The sequence below is a fragment of the Euleptes europaea genome, chromosome 11, assembly GCF_029931775.1.
Source record: "Euleptes europaea isolate rEulEur1 chromosome 11, rEulEur1.hap1, whole genome shotgun sequence".
In the NCBI taxonomy this organism is placed as follows: Eukaryota; Metazoa; Chordata; class Lepidosauria; order Squamata; family Sphaerodactylidae; genus Euleptes; species Euleptes europaea.
In genome coordinates this window covers 42,258,975-42,283,556 of record NC_079322.1, presented here as the reverse complement: position 1 = coordinate 42,283,556, position 24,582 = coordinate 42,258,975, and the positions used below count along the sequence as shown (strand labels likewise).

General features: G+C 43.4%; 1 protein-coding gene across 5 annotated transcripts in view; it reads right to left on the bottom strand.

Annotated features, from left to right (window-relative positions):
• The window catches only part of OSBPL3 (oxysterol binding protein like 3), a 73,911-nt gene that overhangs the window by 8,558 nt on the left and 40,771 nt on the right, over positions 1 to 24,582 (bottom strand). For all 5 annotated transcript variants that reach the window (XM_056857199.1, XM_056857201.1, XM_056857200.1 and 2 more), the window contains 10 exons: positions 22,673 to 22,807; positions 19,873 to 19,966; positions 17,247 to 17,497; positions 14,996 to 15,133; positions 13,740 to 13,803; positions 11,837 to 11,915; positions 4,691 to 4,835; positions 2,798 to 2,942; positions 1,946 to 2,072; positions 1,225 to 1,347 (listed from right to left, as the gene is read on the bottom strand). In XM_056857199.1, coding sequence (XP_056713177.1) covers positions 1,225 to 1,347; positions 1,946 to 2,072; positions 2,798 to 2,942; positions 4,691 to 4,835; positions 11,837 to 11,915; positions 13,740 to 13,803; positions 14,996 to 15,133; positions 17,247 to 17,497; positions 19,873 to 19,966; positions 22,673 to 22,807 — 1,301 coding nt within the window. The remainder of the gene's footprint in view (positions 1 to 1,224; positions 1,348 to 1,945; positions 2,073 to 2,797; positions 2,943 to 4,690; positions 4,836 to 11,836; positions 11,916 to 13,739; positions 13,804 to 14,995; positions 15,134 to 17,246; positions 17,498 to 19,872; positions 19,967 to 22,672; positions 22,808 to 24,582) is intronic.

Genomic DNA, 24,582 nt, shown 5'->3' with positions numbered 1-24,582 from the left:
ATTCATTGGCCCTTTCCCCATTACTCGGGTCATAAACCCTGTCACAGTGGAACTGGCTCTCCCCAAATCTTTGAGGCGTGTGCATCCTGTTTTCCACATAAGCCTCCTCAAACCCCATGTTGCTTCTCCACGGTGGCATCCGGACCCACCGCCTGCGCAACCCATCATGGTGGGGGGGGAAGAACACTTCGAAGTCTCCAAGATCCTTGACTCCCGTATTCACCATGGTACTCTCCAGTATCTAGTTCGTTGGAAACATTTCCCCCCTGCCTATGACGAATGGGTGCGCGCACGGGATGTCTCCGCCCCCGACCTCATTGACGCCTTTCACATTGCTTACCCGAACAGGCCAGCCCCCTTGCGAACTGGGAGGGGGCCTTAAGGGGAGCAGAATGTCAGGCTGCTATCTCGGTTTCGTTATTGCCTCTGTCTCTGTGCTGTATTGTCTGCCCCCCAAGGTCGCATGCCTAAGCCTAAGCCTGGGAACTCAGCTCCTGGGAAACTGTATTCCTGCGTGTAATCTCCCGCCTTTCCTGCCTTATAATATCTCCCAGCTAGTGAGCCTTTCATAGCTGTCATTTTATTCGTTTGCACTGTATGCCTATTTGATCAGTAAAATCCACCTGTTTGGACTCTATACGACTTTGTGGTGATTTCTGGTTCTGTGGGCCAAGGGCTGACAGGTACCGGGTAGGGCAAGTGGAACCACTGAGATGAGGCAGCCTCATCTTCCCAACTACCCACATCACCAGAAGGGAATAACTTGTATCCAAAGTGGCTGGGACTGCAAGTCTGAGAAAGGATTTTTAAAAATCTATAGAGTCACTTTGACATTTTTTGGGGGAAAAAAGTTAAATCAAAATGAAATGTGCATGTGGATTTGCCAGGAAAGAACAGTGAGCAATAGCTGGCCTCCAATATTTTACTCACAGAAGTTCCCTGCAAAAAACATCAAGCTGTTCATGTATTCCTTGAATTCTCTTAACATGCGTAGGGCTTTCAGGCACTCAAAAGTAAAAGAACCTGTAGTCCTTTCCCCACCTCACTCTTTTAAATATGGTACAAATAGGTGTATTTGTATCTATACATATATATATAAAGCAAACAGGCTAGTTTTAAAGAAGTGAACAAATCTGGAAGTTGTGTGTATGTGAAATATACAGGGTGTTAACAGATCAAAAACATTTCAGTGACCACCGAAGCACAATTCTGTTAGAAAAATACCTGAAAAATCTAGCTTGATGCTCTATATTGTTTTCTTCTAGAACTTTCCTCCTGTCTCTCTGTAGCTGCTCAACCCTCTGCTTCTGCTCTTCTGCTCCTTCGATATCCCCTTCTTCTAGAAGCCTGCAGTACATAGGACAGACAAGGAAAGCACAGCACAGAATTTTATGACCATCTCAGGGCAGGATGGTCAAGCCTTACTGCAGAATCTGGAGCTTTTATGAGACCCCCTTTACTGTAATGGTTAAGAGTGCTGAACTACAACCAGATTCAAATACTCACTGACCATGAAACTCACTGCGTGACCTTGGGCTAGCAACTCAGAAGATTATTATGAGGATACAGTGGAGGAGGAGCGAACGATATAGCCCACTCCTTGAAGAAAGGATAGGACATGAATTAGCAACAGTAGCCGGATTTGGCCTTAACCCCAACACTGAGACAGCAAGCTGATGGAATGATCCAGATACAGACAGAAAAGGTGGCGGAAATTAGCTGCCAGCATTTCTAGAGGCATTCAGAGATGAGTGGTCTTGGGAACTCCATTTTTTTTCCTGCTTCATCTCCCTCATGCCAATACAAATGATAGATTTAACTGATTCTTACTCACCCACACCCCCGATGGTGGACATACCACAGACTGGGTTGTTTTGAATAGTCAAAGATAACAAAAACTGTGTCACTGTATGAATTCGCTACATAAGAAGAAAGAACACACTACCTTTGGTCAGGTCTAAATCTGGTGTCGGTAGGCGGTAGCATCGGTCTCGTGACTGGGTCCAGTTCATTTAATTCTAATGCAAACTGTGTGAAACCATACCACTTCTCGTAATCTTTAGGCATTGGATCTGTAAATTAAAAAAAATGACTTCAGTTTCCCCCCCCCAGACCAAATCCAACACCTTTGCTTATTTTCAGAACCTAGTGCCTAGCAAAAGAGACGTAATTAAATATGTTTATCTGTTAGCATACACAGCTTTCCCACAGCCACCCCAATTTTCATTGCATCAGCGCAAGTATAATGCTGAGCTATAGTTAGTGTTTAACGTAATGCTCACTTGATCTTAGCCTATTTGTGTATGTGGATGTGTTTAAATTGTAATTATTTCCCCCTAGTAACACTCTCCTTCCAGCTTTTGTCTTACCTTTTAAGAATCCTTGGTTTGAATATATATATACACACATATATTTACAACCCTATTTAAGCCCATGGGCTTTATATTCTATCCTGCATATAATTCTTAACCATGGCTCAGTTATTCAGATTCATTAACCACCGGGGTTAAAGGGAAACAAACCATAGTTAAGCATTTTATCTTCATAATCCAATACCATTATTCCTGCCACATAAGAAAACCTTTTTAAAAAAAGAAAGAAAGAAGTCAGTCTTAGACAGTCATTTATGAGAAATCATTATTTGGTTTTATCTAGCAGGAGATCACATCCTTAGAATACTGTTTAGGAATGTGTTAAAATAACAAATGCCTAAACTAGGGGGGAAAGAATCAGAAGTATATTCCTTGGGAATACAAGAGGTTCACAAATGCATAGAAATAAAATTCCAGTCACTAACTTGCTCTCCAGATACAGGTTGGTGAAGACGGTGTCCCACAATATATACTTTCATGCCATTTTCCAAAAAGCCGATGTACTATTTTTCCATTTTTGTCCAAAACACTGCCTTCAATCTCGTGAACATTGTGATTCCAGTATTTTGCCTATAAAGTCAGTGAAACCAACATTACTTTCAAAAGGTTAGAAAAAAAAGTCTATTAACTTGCTATTTTAGATATTGTAATAAATAGGAATAACTTGGGCTGATACATGTAGGTGAAACGGCTAAGGTGAGGTGGCCAAAGAGACTATTTTATAGCTCATTTGTCCTTGCATTGTATTGGTTTATTTTATGCTTTGTAAACTACCCTGACCATCTTCTTTGTGGAAAGGTGGCATAAAAACAACAAATTCTGATTGAGGGTGAGGAATCCTACTTTCCCTATTGCATAAAATTGCATGTAGCCCATCAGAACATGTGAGGTTCCCAAAGGGGCAAATAGAGGCTCCTCGGAGCCATTCAGGTGAGGAAAATAGAGGGTACAGAAGGCTTTAGCTCCTTCTCCCTGAAAGTCATCATCTCTGACTGAAGCAGGCCTCAGAACATCTGGGAATTATGGAGAGCCCAATGCATGACTGATCAAAAAGTGGACATATGGCCTACTACTACATAAGAACGTGGCAGCTGCTACTAGGAGTGCCTTTTACCAGCTGGGACTAGTTAGCCAGCTGCTGCCTATCCTGGGCAGACAAGATCTGGTCACTGTGGTGCATGCCCTGGTTGCAGGTAGATTAGATTACTGCAATGTGCTCAACATGGGGCTGTCCTTGAATTGTACTTGGAAATTTCAATTGGTACAGAATGCTGCTGCTAGAGTGTTGACTGGAATAGATTGTAGGGACCATACCACTCCAGTCTTGGCCCATCTACACTGCATCCCAATCTGTTTTCAGGCACAATTCAAGGTGCTGGTTTGACCTTTAAAGGCACACGTGGCTTGGGACCAATAAACCTAAAGGACCATTTATTCCCTCACACACCTACATGACTGCTGCGTTCATCTGCCAAGACCTAACTTTGGGTGCCGACACCTTCTGAGATAAGCAACCCAGGAGAAGGCCTTCTCAGTCATGGCACTAAAACACTGGAACTGTCTCCTCAGAGAGACTCGCCTGTCCTCTTCTTTTGCCATGTTTCACCAGTACATGAAGACGTTTTTGTTTCCCTCAGTGATCCTCCTTCCTGCTGTTTTTAATTGTTGTTTTCATGTACATGTATTTTATTGTATAACTTCAACTTGGTTTTAATTGTTTGAATGATGTCTTTTTGTTCGGTTTTAATGGTTAAGACCTGTTTTAATTATGCACATTTTTAATCAATTAGCGGCCTTGGTGGCCCTGATGAAGGCAGAAAGGCATTGTATACATTTTGTAAATAAACTGTTGGAACACAAGGACTTTGTAAAGCGTTGCAGCCTTGAGAGCAAATGACTGGTCCAAACAGTCACCCACTCTGCTACTTGTTGGAGTGGGTTCCCCAGTTCTAGTTAAGATACTCTAGTCACTATAGTACACTGGCTTGATTTCACAATACTTTTAGCTTTATAAATATAATTTACTTAGACTACATCTGGCCGTGTGATACTACAACACAAGAAAATTCAACCCTGGAAGAAAAACGGAAAAATCATCTCATGGAACATTTTAATTAAAAAATTAGGTCAACCTCACCATTCCATTCAGCAACCTAGTTGCTCAGGAAAGTGCAGTCTTAAGCACAGGAAAATGCTATTCTAAACACCCTTCTAAAGAGTTTAATTCTGCTTAGGATTGTACTATTAGTCACCCAGCTGACTGTTTCAAAAACACCCTACCATATACAAAACAATTTTGATGTTACTAAGAATCGCACCTTTATGAAAGTAAGTTTGCAGTGACAGGTGTGATCATTCAGGTTCTTTACTATGATCTCTCCATAGTGTTCTATCCACCGCTGGCCGCTTAAAATGTTATGAATGCACGATGTGACCTTATTCCACTCGTAATGGTCCCTAAAACTGGAAAGAGAAAACACCCAGCTCGTGAGATATGAAACAGCTAATAAGAAACAGCTAGTGATGATTTAGTTAGAATAATTGTCTGAAACATGTTGAATATCCCATTTTGCTTGTTTTTATAACAGTGAGGAAATGCCTCATTCAGGAAAAAAACCCAGCACAGCACTTTTAGATAATAAATTAAGATCTAAATTAAGATTTTTCAGAAATGCCAGGATTTCACAAAGGAAGAATGTGTATGAGTCACAGATCAGTGGCAAAACACATGCTTTGCATAAGAAGGCCCAAGTTACAGTCCTTGACCTTTCCAGTTAAAAGGATCTCAGATAGTGGGACCACTGCTCAAGACCCCTGAGGGGCATTGCCCATTAGGGTAGATACTAGTGGACAAAAGGGACAATAATAAAGCTTCACTTTATACATTTAACTGGACATTTTAATAGAAATTTTACTGACCACTCGCCAGTGCTGCCCCCAGCTCCCCTTTACAACTACCTTTAAGTCTGTACCCAGCAGGGATCACTGTCTCAGGAACCAAGGGAGGGGTCCCTCACTCCGCCTCCAGCTCTGTCCTCTCCAACCTAGGGATACACCTTCCCCAGTCAAGGCTGCAGCTGAGCTCAGCATTCAGCTGTGGCCCATTTTGTGTCCTTCAGACCAGACCTGGCCTACGAGTTTAACCCCTACTGGGCTTCCCCAGTCAAACCCTCTGCCCCTCTTCCAGCCCAAAGGCCAGTCTGCCCTTCACAGGGTGATTTGATTAGCCTTAGTCAGTCCCTCTAGAACTATAAGGGCAACTATAGGTATTTTGTTTTGAGCAATGGCAAAGGATAGTACATGGCGATTTTATGGCCGCTTGACTATGTGTTCATTAAAAGCCGATCCAAAGTAGTGAGTTGCCCACAGTGAACTTTATAGCAGAGAGGGATTTGAATTTTGATTTCCTACATCCTTGTCCCGGACACTGGCTACTAAACAGAGCCTTGGATACTCACCGTGAAGGCTTCTTCTGCTCTGGGATACGGAGGCCATCTTAGAGTGGGTGTTTCCTCTTCCTCTTGTTCCGGGAGGCAGGACCTAAAACTTTAACTGCCTATCCCTGGAGGGAACGCCCCCGCCCTTTCCAGTCTAAAAACTTTCCGAGCAAGGAGCTTAACCGTTAAACATAGAAACAGTAAGTAAAGAACAGTAGACAGATATGGAAGTAATGCTTATTTGTGACTGTAACTATAAACATGCTAATAAAAACTGTATGTAAACCTAACCTGAGAACTGAGCTAAATCAATTCAAATTGAGCTAACCGATTTTTATTTTAGTCAATTTTAGTAGCGTCCTCCTGATTTACGTAGACGTCTGGGAGGGCAAGATGGCCTCCGTATCCCAGAGCAGAAGAAGCCTTCACGGTGAGTATCCAAGGCTCTTTCTCGCTCTGGGAGAGGAGGCCATCTTAGAGTGGGACTTAAAAGAGCTGTCCCTGCCCGGGTGGGATCAGACGTCATGGAGGATGCTCTGAAGAACACACCTTCCAAAGGAGGCGTCAGCCGAGGCATAGAGATTAAGTTTATAATGCCTCACGAAGGTGGAAACTGAAGACCACGTTGCGGCTTTGCAGATCTCCTCAATAGGCACTCTGCGATTAAAAGCCGCTGATGTGGCCGCACTCCTAACAGAGTGGGCTGTCAAACCTGAGGGAACAGTAATTTTTGCTGTTTTGTAAGCCTGAGTGATGCAGTTAGTAATTGTGCGACTGATGGATGCACGGGACATTGACTTGCCCTTGTTTGGGGCTGTCAGATTGATAAAGAGAGTGTCTGACACTCTCAAATGTTTTGTACGGTCAATGTAGGTGTGAAGGGCCCTTCTAAGATCTAAGGTGTGCCAGGTTTTTTCTTTCGGGGTTTTAGGGTTTGGACAGAATGAGGGAAGTACGATATCCTGATCTCTATGAAAACGGGAGTTGACCTTCGGGATAAAGGAAGGGTCGGGAACAAGGACTACCTTGTCCTTGTGAAAGGTACAAAGACCTGGCCTAACCGATAGAGCTCCTAGCTCTGAAACTCTCCTAGCTGAAGTTATAGCTGTTAAAAATAAAGTCTTCATTCTCAAAAGATTCAATGAAGTGTTCCTTAAGGGCTCAAACGGATGTTGAGTAAGGGCTGTCAGAACTGTATGCAAACTCCAGGTAGGGTATCTGTGTTTGACTGGAGGTGAGATTAAAGTAAATCCCCTTAGGAAGGCCTTAATATGTGGATGTTGAGTTAGTGGGAAACCTGATAACCTTGGGACAATGGTAGCAATTGCCGACAGCTGACGACGTAGGGTTGCTGGAGATAAACTCTGCCGCCGTCCATCCTGTAAGAAGGCTAGGATGTTGGAGATGGTGGGCTTGATTGGATTAAGCTGTTTTCTTTGGCACCACCTTACAAAGGCTTTCCACGTGGAGTTATATATCCGCTGTGTAGAAGGTCTTCGGGCAGCAAGAATAGTGTCTGCTATCTCTGGGTCATAACCCAACTTCAGGAGGCGACCCCTCTCAATACCCAGGCGGTCAGTCTGTACCAGCCTGGGTCTGGGTGAAAAATCGGACCCTGGTGGAGAAGATCTGGTCGAGGTGGAAGCGTCCACGGTTTTGCTATGGACATCTCTATCAGAGTGGGAAACCAAGGGCGCCGCGGCCAGTAAGGAGCTATCAAGATGACTGTGGCTTGAAGGAGATTGATTCGTCTGAGGACTCTGGGAAGGAGTGGGAAGGGAGGAAAGGCATATAGAAGCCCCGAAGGCCAGGGTGCCGTGAGAGCGTCCGTCTGCTCTGCTCCCGCTTGGATGTATCTTGTATAATACCTTGGTAGCTGGTGATTCTTGCTGGACGCGAAGAGATCCACCAAGGGCGTGCCGCAGTGAGTTGTCAGGAGATGAAACACGTCCCGGTTCAAGGTCCACTCGGCCTCGCTGAGATCTTGTCTGCTGAGCCAATCTGCGTCGACGTTGAGGGCTCCCTGGATGTGCTCTGCTGTGATGGAGTAGAGGTTGGACTCCGCCCAGGACAGGATTCTTAAAGACTCCTTGTGCAGAGTCGAGGACCGGGATCCTCCCTGTTTGTTCAGGTGAGCTTTGGCTGAGACATTGTCCGTCCTCACCAGAAGATCTGATCCGGTCAGTTGACGTTGGAAGTGCAGGAGGGCATAATAAATTGCACGGATCTCTAAGGCGTTGATGTTCAGTCGCCTTTCTGGAAGTGACCACGAACCCTGTGCTGGCTGACCCTGGAGAGTGGCACCCCAACCCGTCAGAGAGGCATCCGTGAACAACTGTAGAGGAGTTTGCCGAATGTAGAGAACCCCTTTTTGTAGATTTGTTGGTATGGTCCACCACTTGAGGCTGCGTTTTGCCGTGGCAGAGAGAAGGAGACACTTGTTTTTCTTTATCAGGATATCCTTTTGAAAAGGCTTGAGGAACCACTGAAGGGGTCTTGAGTGTAGTCGCGCCCACTGTACCGCTGGAATGCATGAAATCATTAGCCCCTGCAGCTTCGCCAGGGTCATGAGGCGGACCGAGGTTGATTTCATGATTGTTCTTGCTAGAGAACAAATCTTGCGAATCTTGTCGGATGGGAGAACCAGGGAGTTGGCGACGGTGTCTATGTACACTCCTAGATGGCGAAGATGTTGGGTCGGAGTGAGATGGCTTTTCTTGTGGTTGACTAGAAAGCCGTGGCTGTCTAATAGCTGGAGCACGATGTTTGTGTGTTGGATACTTTGCTCTCTTGACGATGAGCAAATTAGAATGTCGTCGAGATATGGGTGGAGCCGTACGCCCTCCTGACGTGCTAGGGCTACCAAGGTCACCAGGACCTTGGTGAAGACTCGTGGGGCTGAACCGAGACCGAAGGGGAGTGCCCTGAATTGAAAATGATGACCATTGTATAGGAACCTGAGGTATCGCCGGTGATCTGGGTGAATAGATACGTGAAGGTAGGCCTCGGTCAAGTCCACGGAGGTTAAGAAGTCTCCTGGTCTTAAAGCCTCTGCTATTGAATGTAGAGTCTCCATCCTGAAGCGTCTGTATGTGACATGCTTGTTCAGGTATTTCAGATCGAGGATGGCCCGCCATCCTCCGTCTCTTTTCGGCACAGTAAAGAACACGGAATATATGCCCAACGATTGCTCCGAGGGGACTACATATTCTATGGCCTTGATTTCCAACAGATGTTGGATAGCCGTTAAGGTTCTGAGTTTCTTGTCTGGTTGTCGAGACACAGGAGACACTACTAGACGATCTCGTGGTCTTTTGCAGAATTGAATTTGGTAGCCGTGGGTGACAGTCTGTAAGACCCAATGGTCTGTGTGGGCAGGAGACCATTGGTGGTGAAAGAGGCTGAGTCTGCCTCCTACTGGTTGTTGTCTGGCGTCACTGTCTTGGTTGACGAAAGGACTTGTCACCTCTGTCATTTTGGAAATTCTGGGGTCTTGAGGAATTTTTAGGGAAGCGCCCTCCTCTACGAAAGGATCCCCTTCCGTAATTCCATTGACCTCTCTTCTGCTCAGGTCTGTAACGTGAGTATGGGTGGTAGGGACGAAAGGAAGTAGGGCTAGAGAACCCTTTGGATTCCTTGCGAAGGCTTCTGGGCAAGTATTTCTTTTTATCCTTTGATTCTACTAATATTTCTTCCAACTTGTCCCCAAATAATTTCTTTCCTACATATGGGTAACCCATTAACACTGCTTTTGATCTATGTTCAGTTTGCCATGGGCGCAGCCAAAGGGCCCGTCTGGCAGCTGTTGCAGTGGCTAAAGCCCTAGCCGAGAAGCACATGGTATCTAGGGTAGAATCAGCCAGGAAGGAGACTGCCTTAAGGATTCTAGATACTCCCTCCATAGCACTTCTATCCTCCTCTGGGATCAGTTTAGCTAACTTCCTAGTCCAGACAATAGCTGCTCTGGACACTAGGGCGGATGTAATAGAGGAGCTAATGGCTAATGCTGAGGCTTCGTGGGCTTTTTTACAGGCCAGCTCCGTCTTTCTGTCTGCAGGGTCCTTAATAGACACTAAACCTTCCTCAGTGACAGTGTCAGAGGTATGTAGTGCAGTAATGGGGTTTTCCACTAGAGGGACTTTTAACAGATCAGCAGTATTACTGGCTATGTTATAAAGCTTTCTGGTAGTCTGAGGGAACTGTTTCCCCCCCATGGGCTTGTCCCATTCCCCTTTTAGTAGAGATAAAAAATAGTCAGGTACAGGTACCACAGTATCAGAGGTAGTATAGGAATGAAAGAATTCCTTAGCGCCTTTCTTTTTCTCCTGAGATGTGGTAGAATCATCAGAGAGATCTAATGCAGCCAACACCTTTATTAAAAATGGCTGGAGGTCATCAGCCTCAAAAATCCTAGTTTGCTTAGTTGGTTTTGGCAAAGAGTCTTCTCCTTCTGAGGAGAATTCGCCTTCCTCTCTATCTGAAACTTCATTATCAGAAGATAGAGGTGATGGCTCCTGTTCTGATACCCGAGGCTGGGAAGAAGAGGTAGCCTTCAAGGCTGCTTTAGTGGGCCAACCGCCTCCCCCCTGAGAACGATGAGGGCCACTTCGCTGCCCGCCGCCCGCTTGATTAATTTCCTGGGGACCATGGAGGTCTCGACCGGGCGCTTGCACTCCGGCAATAGAAGGGGGAGGGGAGGGGAGCTGTGCGGCTCTTAAACCCTCTGTGAAAGCGTCCTTGATTAATGAGGCGAGCTCCGCTCTCAGGAGAGCAATTTCGCTCACGGCCGACTGGGAGGGAAGGGAGGGGGGGAGTACATTACCAGCGTCCGATGTGCTCCGACCGGGTATAAGTGGAGGCGAGACGCCTACGGCCTGATCAATGGATTGCGCGCTGGTAGAGGGGATAGCGGCCAAAGTCGCTGTATTTCCCCGGCCGTTCCCGGTTCCGGAGGTTGAGGGCTTGCTTTTAGCGGACTTATCCGCCGTAGATAAGCAGGCGCGAGCAGCAGACAGAAGGCGTTTAGCGCTTCCCTGGCGAGAAGAGCCTTTCTTGCGCTTGCCGGTGGTTTTCTTTGATTTGCCTTTTTGATCACCGGAGTGATCGTTTGCAGGCGGATCCCGAGCGTCTGGCATAGCCTGGAGTAGGCCCGGGTCCAAATCCCCCTCAGAAACATAGGTATCGGGGCGATCGGTCGCCATTTTGTTTTGGCGGGAAGGAGAAAAAACTTTACCCTGCCCTGCCTCAGAAGATAGATTAGAGACAGAGTAAGAATAGAGTAAAAAGATATTTTTTTTTTAATTTTTTTTTTTTGGATAGAGTAGAAAACAGAAAGGAATAGAATAAGGAAATTTAAGCTCTTGTATATCTCTAAGAAGAGAGCTGTGATTACACTGCTCTCCCGGAGCGAGGCAGGAACAAGACTGGAAAGGGCGGGGGCGTTCCCTCCAGGGATAGGCAGTTAAAGTTTTAGGTCCTGCCTCCCGGAACAAGAGGAAGAGGAAACACCCACTCTAAGATGGCCTCCTCTCCCAGAGCGAGAACATAAAGACTTCTGATCAAAAACAACATTGCCTACGCATTATAAAAGCCAGCCCCATTACTGTTACCGCTCCTTACTCCACTCAACAGGCGATCTATGGGAGCATTCTTAATCCACAAAGTAACAAGCTACATTGGTAGCTCCTGTCCTCCCAGGCCATCCTAGAAGCACAAGAGTCGAGAAACATACAGTAAGGGGTGTGTCTGTGCAGTGGCGCAAGATGGGCTTTGAAGGGGGTTAAGTTCAATGGGAAATTGACAGCAGGTCAATCTGAGAAGGCATTGGAGCTACTGGTCAGGTTTTCTACCGCCAGAATGGTCTCTGATCCCTTTGTACAATTGTTATGTGCATAACTCTACACACGGCACCCGATAGGAGAATATCAGTTTACAAGTATGCATCTTTTGAGAACTTCTGAGTTAGAGAGCAAAATTCTATCTGGCAAACCTGGTCTAGATTCATCAACAAACTATTATAGAACTTACGCTGGCAAAATTACATGTGTTGTACCAACCGGCACAATTTCCATGGATTTCCCCCAAAATTTGTTCTTCCATCTAATATCTGAAATTAAAAAACAAACAAGCAAAACCTAAGTATGCTCTCAGCAGCAAACATGGGCACTTTGCTATGGCTGGTGACTTAGCTCCTGCTATGCTGCCTACAAAGAGCATCATGCTTCCAAAAGAAATCAACTGAGTGGAGCAATGACCAGTACAAGCCCATGGCCAGATGCTTAACGTTTTTCTTTTGAGATAGGACTCTGCTTTGCACAAACTTAGAATTTGATAGGACGTTCATCCCCAACAAATACGTTCATCCACAGCAAAGACACAACACTGCAACTATTTTCTTTAGTAGGTTTGAGAAGTGGCATGTACTATTGCAAACTCCTTTCACGACGAATAACCAGTTTGCACCGAACTGATGACAGCTTAGTACCAAACAGTGAGCTAACCATGCACAGAGATCATTGGGATTGGCCTTCACTGTCGGAAACATCGGCTGTCGTTAACAACCCACCTGTGGGTGCAAGGCCAACTAGGGTTGCCCATCACCAGTTGGGTCCTGAAGATCTCCCAGAATTACAACTAGGGTTGCCCATCACCAGCTGAGTCCTGAAGATCTCCCAGAATTATAACTGATCTCCAGACTACAGGCATCAGTTCCCCTGGAGAAAATGGCTGCTTTGCAGGATGGACCCTACAGCATTATACCCCACTGAGATGCCTCCCATCCCCAAACCCCACCCTCCCCAGGGTCCATCCCCAAATCTCCAGGCGTTTCCCAACCCAGAGTTGACCACCCTACGGCTGTCTCCATTCGACAGAATTTATATTTATCCTATATTTTTATCCTAACCTTCCTCCAAGGAGGACATACAGCCTTTCCCCCTTCTTCCATTTAATCATCACAACAACCCTTTGATGTAGATTAGGCCGAGAGAGCAAATCCTAACCGGACACACTAAACAGAACACCACACCAGCCTACAGGACTATTGAACAACTGAGTCCCTCTTTTGCATTCAAATGTTGAGAGAAACAAAACAAGGTTTTTCCTCCACTGCTTTTCAAATACCTTGATAAAAAACTAAAGTCTGCAGACATATTTACTTGGATTATGATTGTCCACTGCATTCCTTTAAAAATGAGACTGTGTGTTGGACTAGGATCCTGGGGAACCCAAGTTCAGATTCTCTGGTCTCCCATGGAACTTCAGTGGGTGATCTTGGGCAAGTCATACCCTCTCAGCCTAACCTACCTCACAGGTAATTCACAGTGGGTAGCCGTGTTAGTCTGTCTGCAGTAGTAGAAAAGAGCAAGAGTCCAGTAGCACCTTAAAGACTAACAAAAATATTTTCTGGCAGGCTCACGAAAGCTCATACCCTGCAAGAAAATATTTTTGTTAGTCTTTAAGGTGCTACTGGACTCTTGCTCTTTTATACTACTACCTCACAGGGTGGTTGTTCTAAGAAAATGGAAAGAGGGAGAACAGTATTTAAGCCACTTTGAGTCCCCACTGAGGGGGAAGGCAGGGTACAAATAAAAACAAACTTAAATGCTATTTTGCTGAATATTATATGCATATCACCTCCCACTTCTGGCCTGTCTCTAATGCATTGTAGTGAGGCAGTAACAATTAATTTCTAACAATAATTGGTTGATACATCATGTTTCTACATTTCAAAGAGACTAAATTCTAAAATTTGATTGGGTATGTTTTGTGTCTGTGGAACATGTCAATGTCTGGTTCTCACATTGCTTTAAAATATGCAGGCCTCGGCTTCGTGCATATGTGTCTGAAGTCGACCTTAGCTTTGAACTTCTACTAGATTTTTTCCCATATTCTGAAAGCTATAGTTGTAAATGTTAAATTAAAGAGTCACCTTGCCAAAACACAAAATTATCAGATTCAGCATGACAGGCAGAGATAGGAGGATGATGACTGACCTAAAAAGAGAAAGGAAAAGATTTGTTACATTAACAAGTTTATTTTCAATTAGTTGTTTCTCTCTCTCAGGAACTGTGGAATGATTTCATGCTTTAAATATACTGCTGACCACAAGAGGGAGCTGGTAAAATAAAAATCAACGATGCATCAAGACAGTGTCTCAAGAAAATGAAGTTGAGTTATAAAATAAAGTAAGGCTGCTTGTCGGTATCAACAATGCTGTTCTGAATGTAGACGTTTAAAAGCAAACTAACGATCCTGTAAATTGAGGAAAAAGTTGCTTTTGAAAACAAAAGATAACAGACAGAAAAATTTGTACAACAGCGTACTCCTGACATTTTCAAAAAGAATGAATGCCTGTAAAGCCCATCACCATGAAAAAAACCCTGAATTTAGAGTGGTGAGGAAATAAAAGATAAGGACTCCACACATCTTGGCCAGAATGCTTCCTCCAGATCTTCTTAGGCTGAAACAACATGCTATTTTTTGTTTTCCCCCTCAACTTAAAGTAGAATCACAAGAACTGTGATTTAAAAGTTTGACCATCTTGGTTTCCAAATTTATGCGGGCAGCTGATGGTATCAAAGCAACATTTATTCATCCAAATTGTTCTGTATTACTCAGGGCATCCTGTAGAGTCTTGAGAATTTCCATTTCCATTTTAGAAAATCCCAAATTTTACGAATTCAGACTCAAGCTCCAACCATATGACAAACAAATAAAGCTAAAGAACACAAAAAAGATGGAGCAATTACAAGGATTATCATTAGCACAGTAGCAATTTTTAAAAATGGCGGCCATTGGCCTTTTCCATTGACCCTTCTAAAGAAAGTAAAATTGTAATATGAATCCCAGCTGCAGCTTGGCATCAGCATTGTTGGCAATTATAAGCAGACAGTTTTGATCACACACAAGAACATTATGCAAATCACTGTGGTCCTCCAACAGAAGTGATGCTACTGGCAAGACCCCCAGTTGCCAACACACTGCCCACACCTGCTAGAAAATATCCTGTAACCATCCTGTATTCCGATCTTCATGAGTTTGAAATGCTTCCGTCGGTGCTGCTGCTTGCAATTTCATAGGCATTGCATGCTCACAACTCAGATTCAGAGACCTCCTTACAGACTCTCCATAAGCTATCAGAATTAGTATGTTTACCAAAACAGAACTACAGCAACATTTCAGTACCTGTTCAGAAAAAAACTGGAAACCCTTATCTTCACGGATACATTCATAGGTTTCTCCAAGCACAGGATTAAACGGCTTACTTCCAGCTCTATAGTAACTGGATGCGTAGGCAGAGATGGCAAAAGCAGCCACGTATACCTAAAAGCAGAATGCACAGAATACTGACCATTATTAAAGGGGCAAGTGTATACGTCCTTGCTGCATTTGTAAGACACATTTCACTCTACCTAAAAAATAAAAATCTAATTTAAATCTAATTGTATCTGTGCCTCCCGCAAGCTGGCATATTATACTCTTGAGCACTGGAACATGACTCATTGTTTACAGTTACTTTATTAAAACACAGAGAGGTTCACAATCCTAAAAAGCAGCAAGGTGAACTTTTTAAAAGAAACCAAAAAAGAAAATAAAGGCTCACATTCATTTTAAAGGAAAGACAGAAGGGAATATGCAGAATAATGTTTTGTGAGCCCCGATCCAGCATGCAGATCTGAACTCCTAAGACAGCCTCTTCCATTGCCAGTAAAGGGTGCAGAACATATCACCTATTTATTACTTGTGCAGTTCAATTTATGAAAACTGGTAACAGGAACTCCTGGGGTAAGAGACTTTGCTCCAATTTCAGGGCGCTGTACCCACTAGGCTCATGTTCACCCCACAGTAAAAAGACCTGTGTGCAAGTAGGTGCTGTGCATGCAGATCCACTTACTGCCCCCCGTCCATTGGGAATGCGTTTGTGTGACAATGTGAGCATTTAACTGTTCTCACTCCTCTTTCCCTGCCAGGCAACTGATCAGCAGGACAGCAAGAGCTCTGAGAAGGTTCAGCAGGTGCAGCCCCAGCTACTCCATCCACACTGCTTTGGATTGGGGGTAGCAACACTGGATGCAACACTGGCTTGTTTCAAGTACTGGTCCAAAAATTATTAGAAATAATTGGATATCTGAAATCCAAATGGGCCTTGCCGAATCATAGGTTGTTTCGAACAGAATTGCACTGCAAAGAGTAAAAACTGTTGGAAGAAACCCTTTTATAAAACAAACGGCACACATACATTTCACTGTACAATTGACAGAAATGGCAAAGGACACTGAACAGCCAGGTTCCATTCACAAGCAGGGCTACAGTTCTATCAAGGAGCAGAGGAAGCTGCCAGAATGCAAGCCTCTGGATCTCTAGCAGAAGACATCTGTGTCAGAGCCAGCGTAGTGTAGTGGTTAAGAGCGGCAGACTCTAATCTGGAGAACTGGGTTTGATTCTCCACTCCTTCACATGAAGCCTGCTGGGTGAGCTTGGGCCAGTCACAGTTCTCTCAGAACTCTCTCAGCCCCACCTACCTCCCAAGGTGTCTGTTGTGGAGAGGGAAATGGAAGGTGACTGTAAGCCACTTTGAGACTCCTTACAGTAGAGAAAAAGCAGGGTATAAAAACCTCCTCCTCCTCATACAAAAAAAAAAAGGAGTGCCTCAAAAGTTCATTGTGCTGTTTACAGGGATCAAATATATTACTATCAAGTATCCCCCATCCATGGGAAGGAGCAGAACAAAGCCTTTGCTTTTCTCCAAGACTGCAAGAGAATCAGGACCATTTTATGTGTCACTTTAATGCAACATGCAAAATTAACATGCAAATTAATCTCAACATGCAAATTAATCTCATCATTCTAATCTCATCAGAAAATGAGAAGGCGTCTTTTCAGACTGCTGTGTATACTGGTTGTCTGTGGAGTAATGGACACTCAAACCACCCTTCATACCTTACAAAGGATACATCCTCAAAAAACTAAAGCATAAAAATGATTTTGTGACCCTGACCATAATGGTAGTAGAAGCTAGCTATGCTTTGGACAGGCCGGGGTCAGATGTGTTCCTTTGCACATTCTGTTCATTAAAAAAAAAGCACGTTTGTTTCTCAATATAATGTATTCAAAGCCGATGACAGATTTCTCTTGGCTGCATATAGTAGTGCTGCAATGCTGCCCTTTTACACAGCTGGGGGAGCTGTGGCCTGGGCTGCGCATGAACTGTGCATGAGCTGTGCAACTATGGAGAGGGACACCCACCCACTCCTTCCCTTTCTGCCACTCAGCTGATCTTCTGAATACAGTGTAGGGGGGATCACCCTATTCAGATTCCCCCCCCCTCTGTAAACTACATTGTGTTGACGCACCATCCCTCACAACTTTATGGCATGCGTGAAAGAGGAAAAAAAATCACTGTCTGACTGGAAAGGGGGAAGGTATTTCTTCTTACCATCCTTTCAAACAGGTTATGCGTCTGTGCTGCCTTATCCAACAGTTCACTGTATTCAAGTTCTTCGCAGAGTCGCTGCAGAGTATTCAGCGGCTCATTCAACTCAACAGGCATTGCCACTTTGGAGAGGTCTTTTCCGATGTTATTCCGCAGAATGTTCCAAAGGCTGATATTGCTTGTATTGGGGCATGGAGCTGGCAGACATGTCCTCCGCTGGGAAAGGCATTCCATTCTACCATCAGGAACACAGTCTGGAAGATAGATGGTGGGAGTCAGTTTGTCAACTTTTACAGTTGCCTACTAGGGTTGCCAGGTCCCCCCTGGCCACCGATGGAGGATTGGGGGTAGGGTTGCCAGATCCAGGTTGGGAAACTCCTGGAGATTTAGGGATGGAGCCTGGGGAGGACACGGACCTCAGAGGGGTACAATGCCGTAGAGCCCACCCTCCAAAGCATCCGCTTTCTCCAAGGGAACTGATCTCTGTAGTTTGGAGACGAGCTATATTCTGGGGGATCCACAGGGGGATCCACCTGGAGGCTGGAATCCCTACTGCCTAACTCTTTAGTTAGCTACAAACATTATATTTTAAATATTATTTGTTGCTTTGCATCAACATTTCCTCCAAAGGGCTAAGTTTTTATTCTTACAACAGCCCTATGAGGCAGGTTAGACTGAGGAGGACCTCCTGCTCCCATACCATTCTGCATTCATCTCAATTTCAGACCTTCCTTCACGCCCCACCCCCTAGCTGGTCATAGAGGCTAAGGCCTTCTCATTGGCCATGGCTCTGGAATGCCCTCCTTCCACACCACTGCAACCTTTGTTGGATATCCTTCAATACTGGGCTATTTGATCATCATTTTAGTTAACTGGGTGGTGTTTGTTCCTAGTTGGGTATCACCACACATGGTTTTGTATTTTTAAATTCCTACTGTGAGTGGTCTTCGTTTGACTTTAGCAGCAGTTTAGGGTCATGTTTCAGAATTGCTGGTTTGTTATGTGGGAGTTTGATATTTATTTATTTCCTTTACTTATAGCCCACCCTTCTCATTGAGACTCATGGCAGATTGCAGAAGAGGGTTGTCAACAGGCCTGGAGAAAAATGTCCTGTCCCTTTAATAGAGGCTTAATGTGTGGAAATGGGCAGTTGAAGCTTTTCATGGCATGGAGGTAAATAATACCCCCATTAAGCCTCTATGAAAGGGACAGGGCAATCCTCCCCCCCACCAGAAAGTAAGTAACTCTTACAGAATACAATATAAACAGTATAATACATTCAACCAATGCAATAAAAACCATGTAACATGCACTACAAATAATACAACAAAAAAACCCACTGGATTTTATACTGTTTTATCTGTTATACACTTTTGGTAAAGAGGAAGCAACACAGGAAATAAATGAATAGAGTGAGTCATTAATCATTTTCACCAACATGCAAAAATCTGAACCCGGGGCTTCCTGCTTTCAAGCCCAACCTTTTAGTCTCTGCACCATGTTGGCCAAGAATTAATCACTCCCTGAGCCAAGAATGAATCATTCCCCATTTGATACGTATTTAATTTTCCTGCAGTTGAAGGTGGGGGGGGGGTGTGGATCATCTCTATATTAAATTTGAAATCAGGTTTCACATTCCAGCCCTGGAATGCTCAGTGTGGGATCACAAACAATCAAGAATGTAGCACTGATCACAATGGAGAGGAGTCCCAGAGGTGCCATGGATAGAACGTTTATAGAGAATAAAGAAAAAGCAGCCGTGTTTTTCTTGCAGTGCTTGTCTTCCAGAGAGCTATTTGGTTTGGACCGTTCCCTCTTGGTTTTGCCGCTTTCAAGCATAAAAGACGGCACATCCACTGGAAGCAAGAGGAAGGGTCTCTTCAACAGAAGTACAACCTGAAGAGAAGACATCCGGACTGTAATAAAATGGGTGACTGATGCATGTTATTGTACTAAGAACTTAAATGTGACAGCCAGTGTGGTGTAGTGGTTAAGAGCAGTGGTTTGAAGTGGTGGAGTCTGATCTGGAGAACCGGGTTTGATTCCCCACTCCTCTACATGAGTGGCAGAGGCTAATCTGGTGAACTGGATTTGTTTCCCCACTCCTACACATGAAGCCAGCTGGGTGACCTTGGGCAAGTCATGCTCTCTCAGCCTCACCCACCTCACAGGGTGTCTGTTGTGGGGAGGGGAAGGGAAGGTGATTGTAAGCCGATTTGATTCTGCCTTAAGTGGCAGAGAAAGTCGGCATATAAAAACCAACTCTTCTTAAAGGACAATCCACCTACACATGGGTGCAGTGACCCATGTGCGCATGTTGGGGGCGGGGGACAGCACAGTGTTCAACAAAGTTCAATCTTCTTTCCTTCCTGTTGGATGATATTCAATTCTGGAAGGGGGAAGAGAAGAGAGATGATTCTGTCCAGTCCTAGGCTATTTCCTCCACACACAGGTGGTTTTGCCTACACAGGAAGAGAACACTGCAGAAGAGGAATGGATGGACTTTACATACAACGTAAGTTTAAAAAGGAAATGGACCCCTCCATCTCACTCTATTCTTCATTACCAATTTCTGGCAAAGCAAAAAAAAAAAAAAATCTCAGACCAGAATGAAAAAAAAGGCTCCTACCAAGAGTCTGCCTTTCATTCTCTATGTCATTACTTAGGTTGTCTTCGGAGATGTTATCGCTGACATCACTGGCATATGAATCATCATCAGTTACCTGAGGAAGAAGGAAATACACTTTCATTCTGATTAAAGTGGCAGGAGCAAGTGGGAGGGAAACAATTCACATGAATAATATACAGCAGTGGTTGAGGAAACTCAAAAAAGCAGACAAAAATAGGTCACAACAGTTGGAATGGATCTTGCAACAAGAGAACACTGTTGTAGTGTCTAGCATGGTCTCCAGATGAACTGAGAGCAAAAGAGTTCCAAATAAACAATAAAAAAGGTAAAGGTCCCCTGTGCAAGCACCGAGTCATTCCTGACCCATGGGATGACGTCACATCCCGACGTTTACTAGGCAGACTTTTGTTTTACGGGGTGGTTTGCCAGTGCCTTCCCCAGTCATCTTCCCTTAACCCTCAGCAAGCTGGGTACTCATTTTTCCGACCTTGGAAGGATGGAAGGCTGAGTCAACCTTAAGCCGGATACCTGAAACCAACTTCCGCTGGGATCGAACTCAGGCTGTGAGCAGAGCTTGGACTGCAGTACTGCAGCTTACCACTCTGCGCCGCGGGGCTCTTCAAATAAACAATACTGCATTAAAAAACAAATCTTGCAACATCTCTTTGCCTAATACAGGGCAATTTTTTATTTTAGAACATACATTGGGAGTTAAGGGTTTTATTTGATTTTTTTAAAATAATTTTTTATTGAATTTTACAATACAAAAAAGAAAAGAAAAAAAGAAAAAAGAAAAAAAGAGAAAAAAATATATATAGATATAAAGGGTATTCACATAACATATTGAATACATTTCATTTTTTAATACATTCATCAAAAGAAAATACCCTTTCCCCCCCACCCACCAAAAGTGACCCATCACCATGACTTCCATAGAAGTGTCCGGTAGCTTTATTTATTAATTACCTAAATTCTAATATTGCTTAAAAAATAATTTTCTATAGCTCACTAAATAACAAAGTAAAATCCATTTTTGCCAACTTATCCCAATATGAGGTGGCCTTAAACCATGTTAACTTAAATTCTTCCAAATCATTTCCATGCAGAATTTCCGTTAATCTGGCCATCCTCATATATAACCACACTTTCTCTCTCCATTCTATAATTGAGGGTTTACTTGTTTGTTTCCATACTCTAGCTATCACAATCCTTGCAGCAGCAAAATTATATTGGCAGATAATCCTATCCCGATCATGAATATCGTTTGTGGGTATTCCCAGTAAACAAAATAATGGTTTTCTTTTCACTTTACTATTAATCAAATTATTTGTTTCTTTTACTATTTTTTTCCATTTTTTTTAATTTTTTTACAAGTCCACCAGACATGCATATAAGTTCCTCTTTCTTTTCCACATTTCCAACAGATTCCTTTATCTTGACTGTTCATTTTAGATATCATAATTGGCGTTATATGCCATCTATAAAACATTTTATAGAGATTTTCTCTAATTTCATTAGTTATTGTAAATTTAAACTCCCTCTTCCATAAATTTTCCCATTTATCCAGGTCTATATTGAATCCTAAATCCTGCATCCATTTGATCATGACTGGTTTAATTCTTTCTTGTTCTAAATTAATAGTCATCAATAATTTATACATCCTACCAATCAATCCTTTATTTCCTTTATCTAATATCTTTTCTAACTCGGATTTATTTTTACTGAATCCAAGTTGACTATCTTTATTAAAAATATCTTGTAGTTTATAATATAAAAACCAGTCTTTTATATTTAGTTCTTCCCTGCTTTTTAAAACCCATTTACTCTCCTTCCATTCAATAATACCCCTATACATCTCTATATCTAAATTTAACTGTTTTCCCCTCTTCATATAAGCTTCTATTGGGTTAATCCACTCCGGGGTCGTATTTTCTAAAATCTTCTTATATTTTGTCCAAATTTGAAATAACCCAGCTCTAATAATATGAATTTTAAAATCCCTATTTACCTTTTCCTTTTCATACCACAAATATGCATGCCAGCCATATCGAAGATTGTACCCTTCTAACTCTAATAATCGATAATTTTCTAATTTAATCCAGGTTTTTAACCAGAGAAAACAGGAAGCCTCATAATATTGTTGCAAATCAGGTAAACCTAATCCTCCTGTTTCTCTTAATTGAATCAGATTTTTATACGCTATTCTATGTTTTCCTTTTCCCCACAAAATTTTTTGAATATCCTTCTTCCAAATTTTAAAAACTTTGAACCCCTTAATAATCGGTAAATTTTGAAATAAAAAAGCATCCTGGGTAATACCATCATTTTAATTACCGATACTCTACCCCACATCGATAAGGGTATTTTTTCCCAATTTGTCAGATCGGTATTTATTTGTTGCCATGTTTTTTCATAATTATTTTTAAATAGGTTAAAATTATTAGAAGTTAACCATATTCCCAGATATTTTACTTTATGTTCTATACCAAAACCTGTTACTCTCGCTAATTCCTGCTGCTGCAAGAGTGTAACATTTTTGACCAATATTTTAGTTTTATTTTTGTTTATTTTAAAAAATGTGGTAACCTCTACATTCAAGCAGCAATTTCTGTTCCTTTCTCCCGGCCTGTTGCTTCTCAAAATCTCTTTAAACAAGCAGCCACAAGCCTGTGCTTTGAAACAGAGAATAACATGCGGCTTGTGGCACTGAGACGGCAATTAGTGTGCAACGGCAGGAAAAGGTCAAGACACTTTGAAACGAGCAACATGAGCCTGATGTTCCGATATGAGCACCCCAGACCTCGTTTTCTGAAGAGCTGGCAGACAGCAGGACTTCCTGTGCATCAAAGAACTCGGTGAGAGAATCCGTTATAGACAGCCTGCTTTCGTTGGAGAGCTGATGAACCAGACCCCTGTTTTCTTCCTCTGAATCTTCCTGTAAAAAAAAGGGGTGGAGAAAGGCTTTGAGGGAAAAGCACAAAGCAGACCCGGAGGACACAAAAATAGCAGCTTTTAAGGAACGTTGTTTAAATAATCAGGAAGAGGCCAGCCAACCCCTGAGGGGCTGCTCCAGTTAATTTATTACAAAGGATTTCATCTCCTTGGTTAAATTAATGCACCTGCTACTTGCATTGTCTGCCAGAGTTTTAGTACTGGCTGCCACATTTCTTCTACGCGCATGAATCCAGAAGTACAAAGGCAGGGAATGGAATATCTGCTGTTATAATGAGCCACAGTGAAAAACATGGGATCACTGGGAGGGGAAGAGGCAGCGCCTCTGGCATGGGGACTCCAAAGAGAAAAGATAGGGCAGTGTCACAATGAGTAGAGATTTCAAAGGCCAGATAAACTACTGATAAACACCAATAATACAAGTGCATAGCTGGTGGCATGCATTTTAGAAGGCCATAAGCAGCAGAACACAAAAGAATTACTCAACAGGTCAAGGCAAACATTGGGTGTATTGTACAACCTCTTTCTCTCATCCAGGGTTGCCAACTTCTGCTTGGGAAACTCCTGGAGATTTGAGAAGGGTGTCTACAGAGGGCAGTTTCGGGAGGGGAATGAGGTCAGCAAGGATGTGGTGTCATTCTAGGACTTCTGTTTCTCCTAAGCTGTATGGTATGCCATGGAGTCTGCCTCCCCCCCCCCCCACAAAAAAAGCTGTCTTTCCTCCAGGGGAACTGATCTCTGTGGTCCTGTAGTAGTTCTAGAAGAACTCCAGGCTCCATCTTGAGGTTGGTAACTGCCTCACTAATGGCCTGGGTTACACATGCAAGAGAAGTGGTAGAATATCAAGGTAGTTAAGAACGGATCACTACTCTGCAGAGGATGGATTTCCAGTTTGGACAGTTCTTCGCATAAAAAAACTACACACAACTAGAAAATTAGTACAGCAATCAGAATCCTTCTGTCTTGGGTTGCTGTGCAGGTTTTCTATTACCAGGGAGTTTTTAACTTAAACATCCTAAATTGTGACCCTCCACTACTGTTGCCAGATCCCCTCTGTCCACCAGTGGTGAAGGGGGCTACGGTTGCCAGATCCATGTTGGGAAACTCCTGGAGGTTTGGGGATGGAGCCTGGGAAGGACCAGGACCTCAGTGGGGTACATGCCATAGAGCCCATTCTCCAAGACCATGCATTTTCTCCAAGGAAACTGATCTCAGTAGTCTGGAGATGAGTTGCAATTCCAGGGGATCCCCAGGTCCCACCTGAAGGCTGCATCCCTACCTTCCAATTGCACTCTGAAATAGTGCAGACTATTCTACTACCTCAACCTCAGGCCTGCTCTTCACATACAGCAGAGCGAGAGGTAGCATTTTGAGGTAGCAGAATAGACAGTGCCACTTCAACTGCCAGGGAGTTTTTAAGAGACCACATTCCTCAACTCTTCCTTGTGTTAAAAAATCTCTGCAAGGTGAAATGTAACACAGCAAACATAGCTCTTTCACTAATGTGCTACCTTTTATTTGCAGGGAGTTTTTTCACATGTGGAGATTAAAAAAACCCAAAATCCTTCCCACCTGCAGTCTGAAATGGTCCAGTCCATGCCTCCAGTTTGTGATTCTATCAGCTCGTTCTACTGCACATGCACAACCTAAGAGAAATCTGCTAAATTATGGGACTCCTTACCAACTTCTTAGAGAAACAAGGAACTTAAGTACATCTAATTGTGAACTAAATTGGGTTTACACAAGAAAACAAAAACA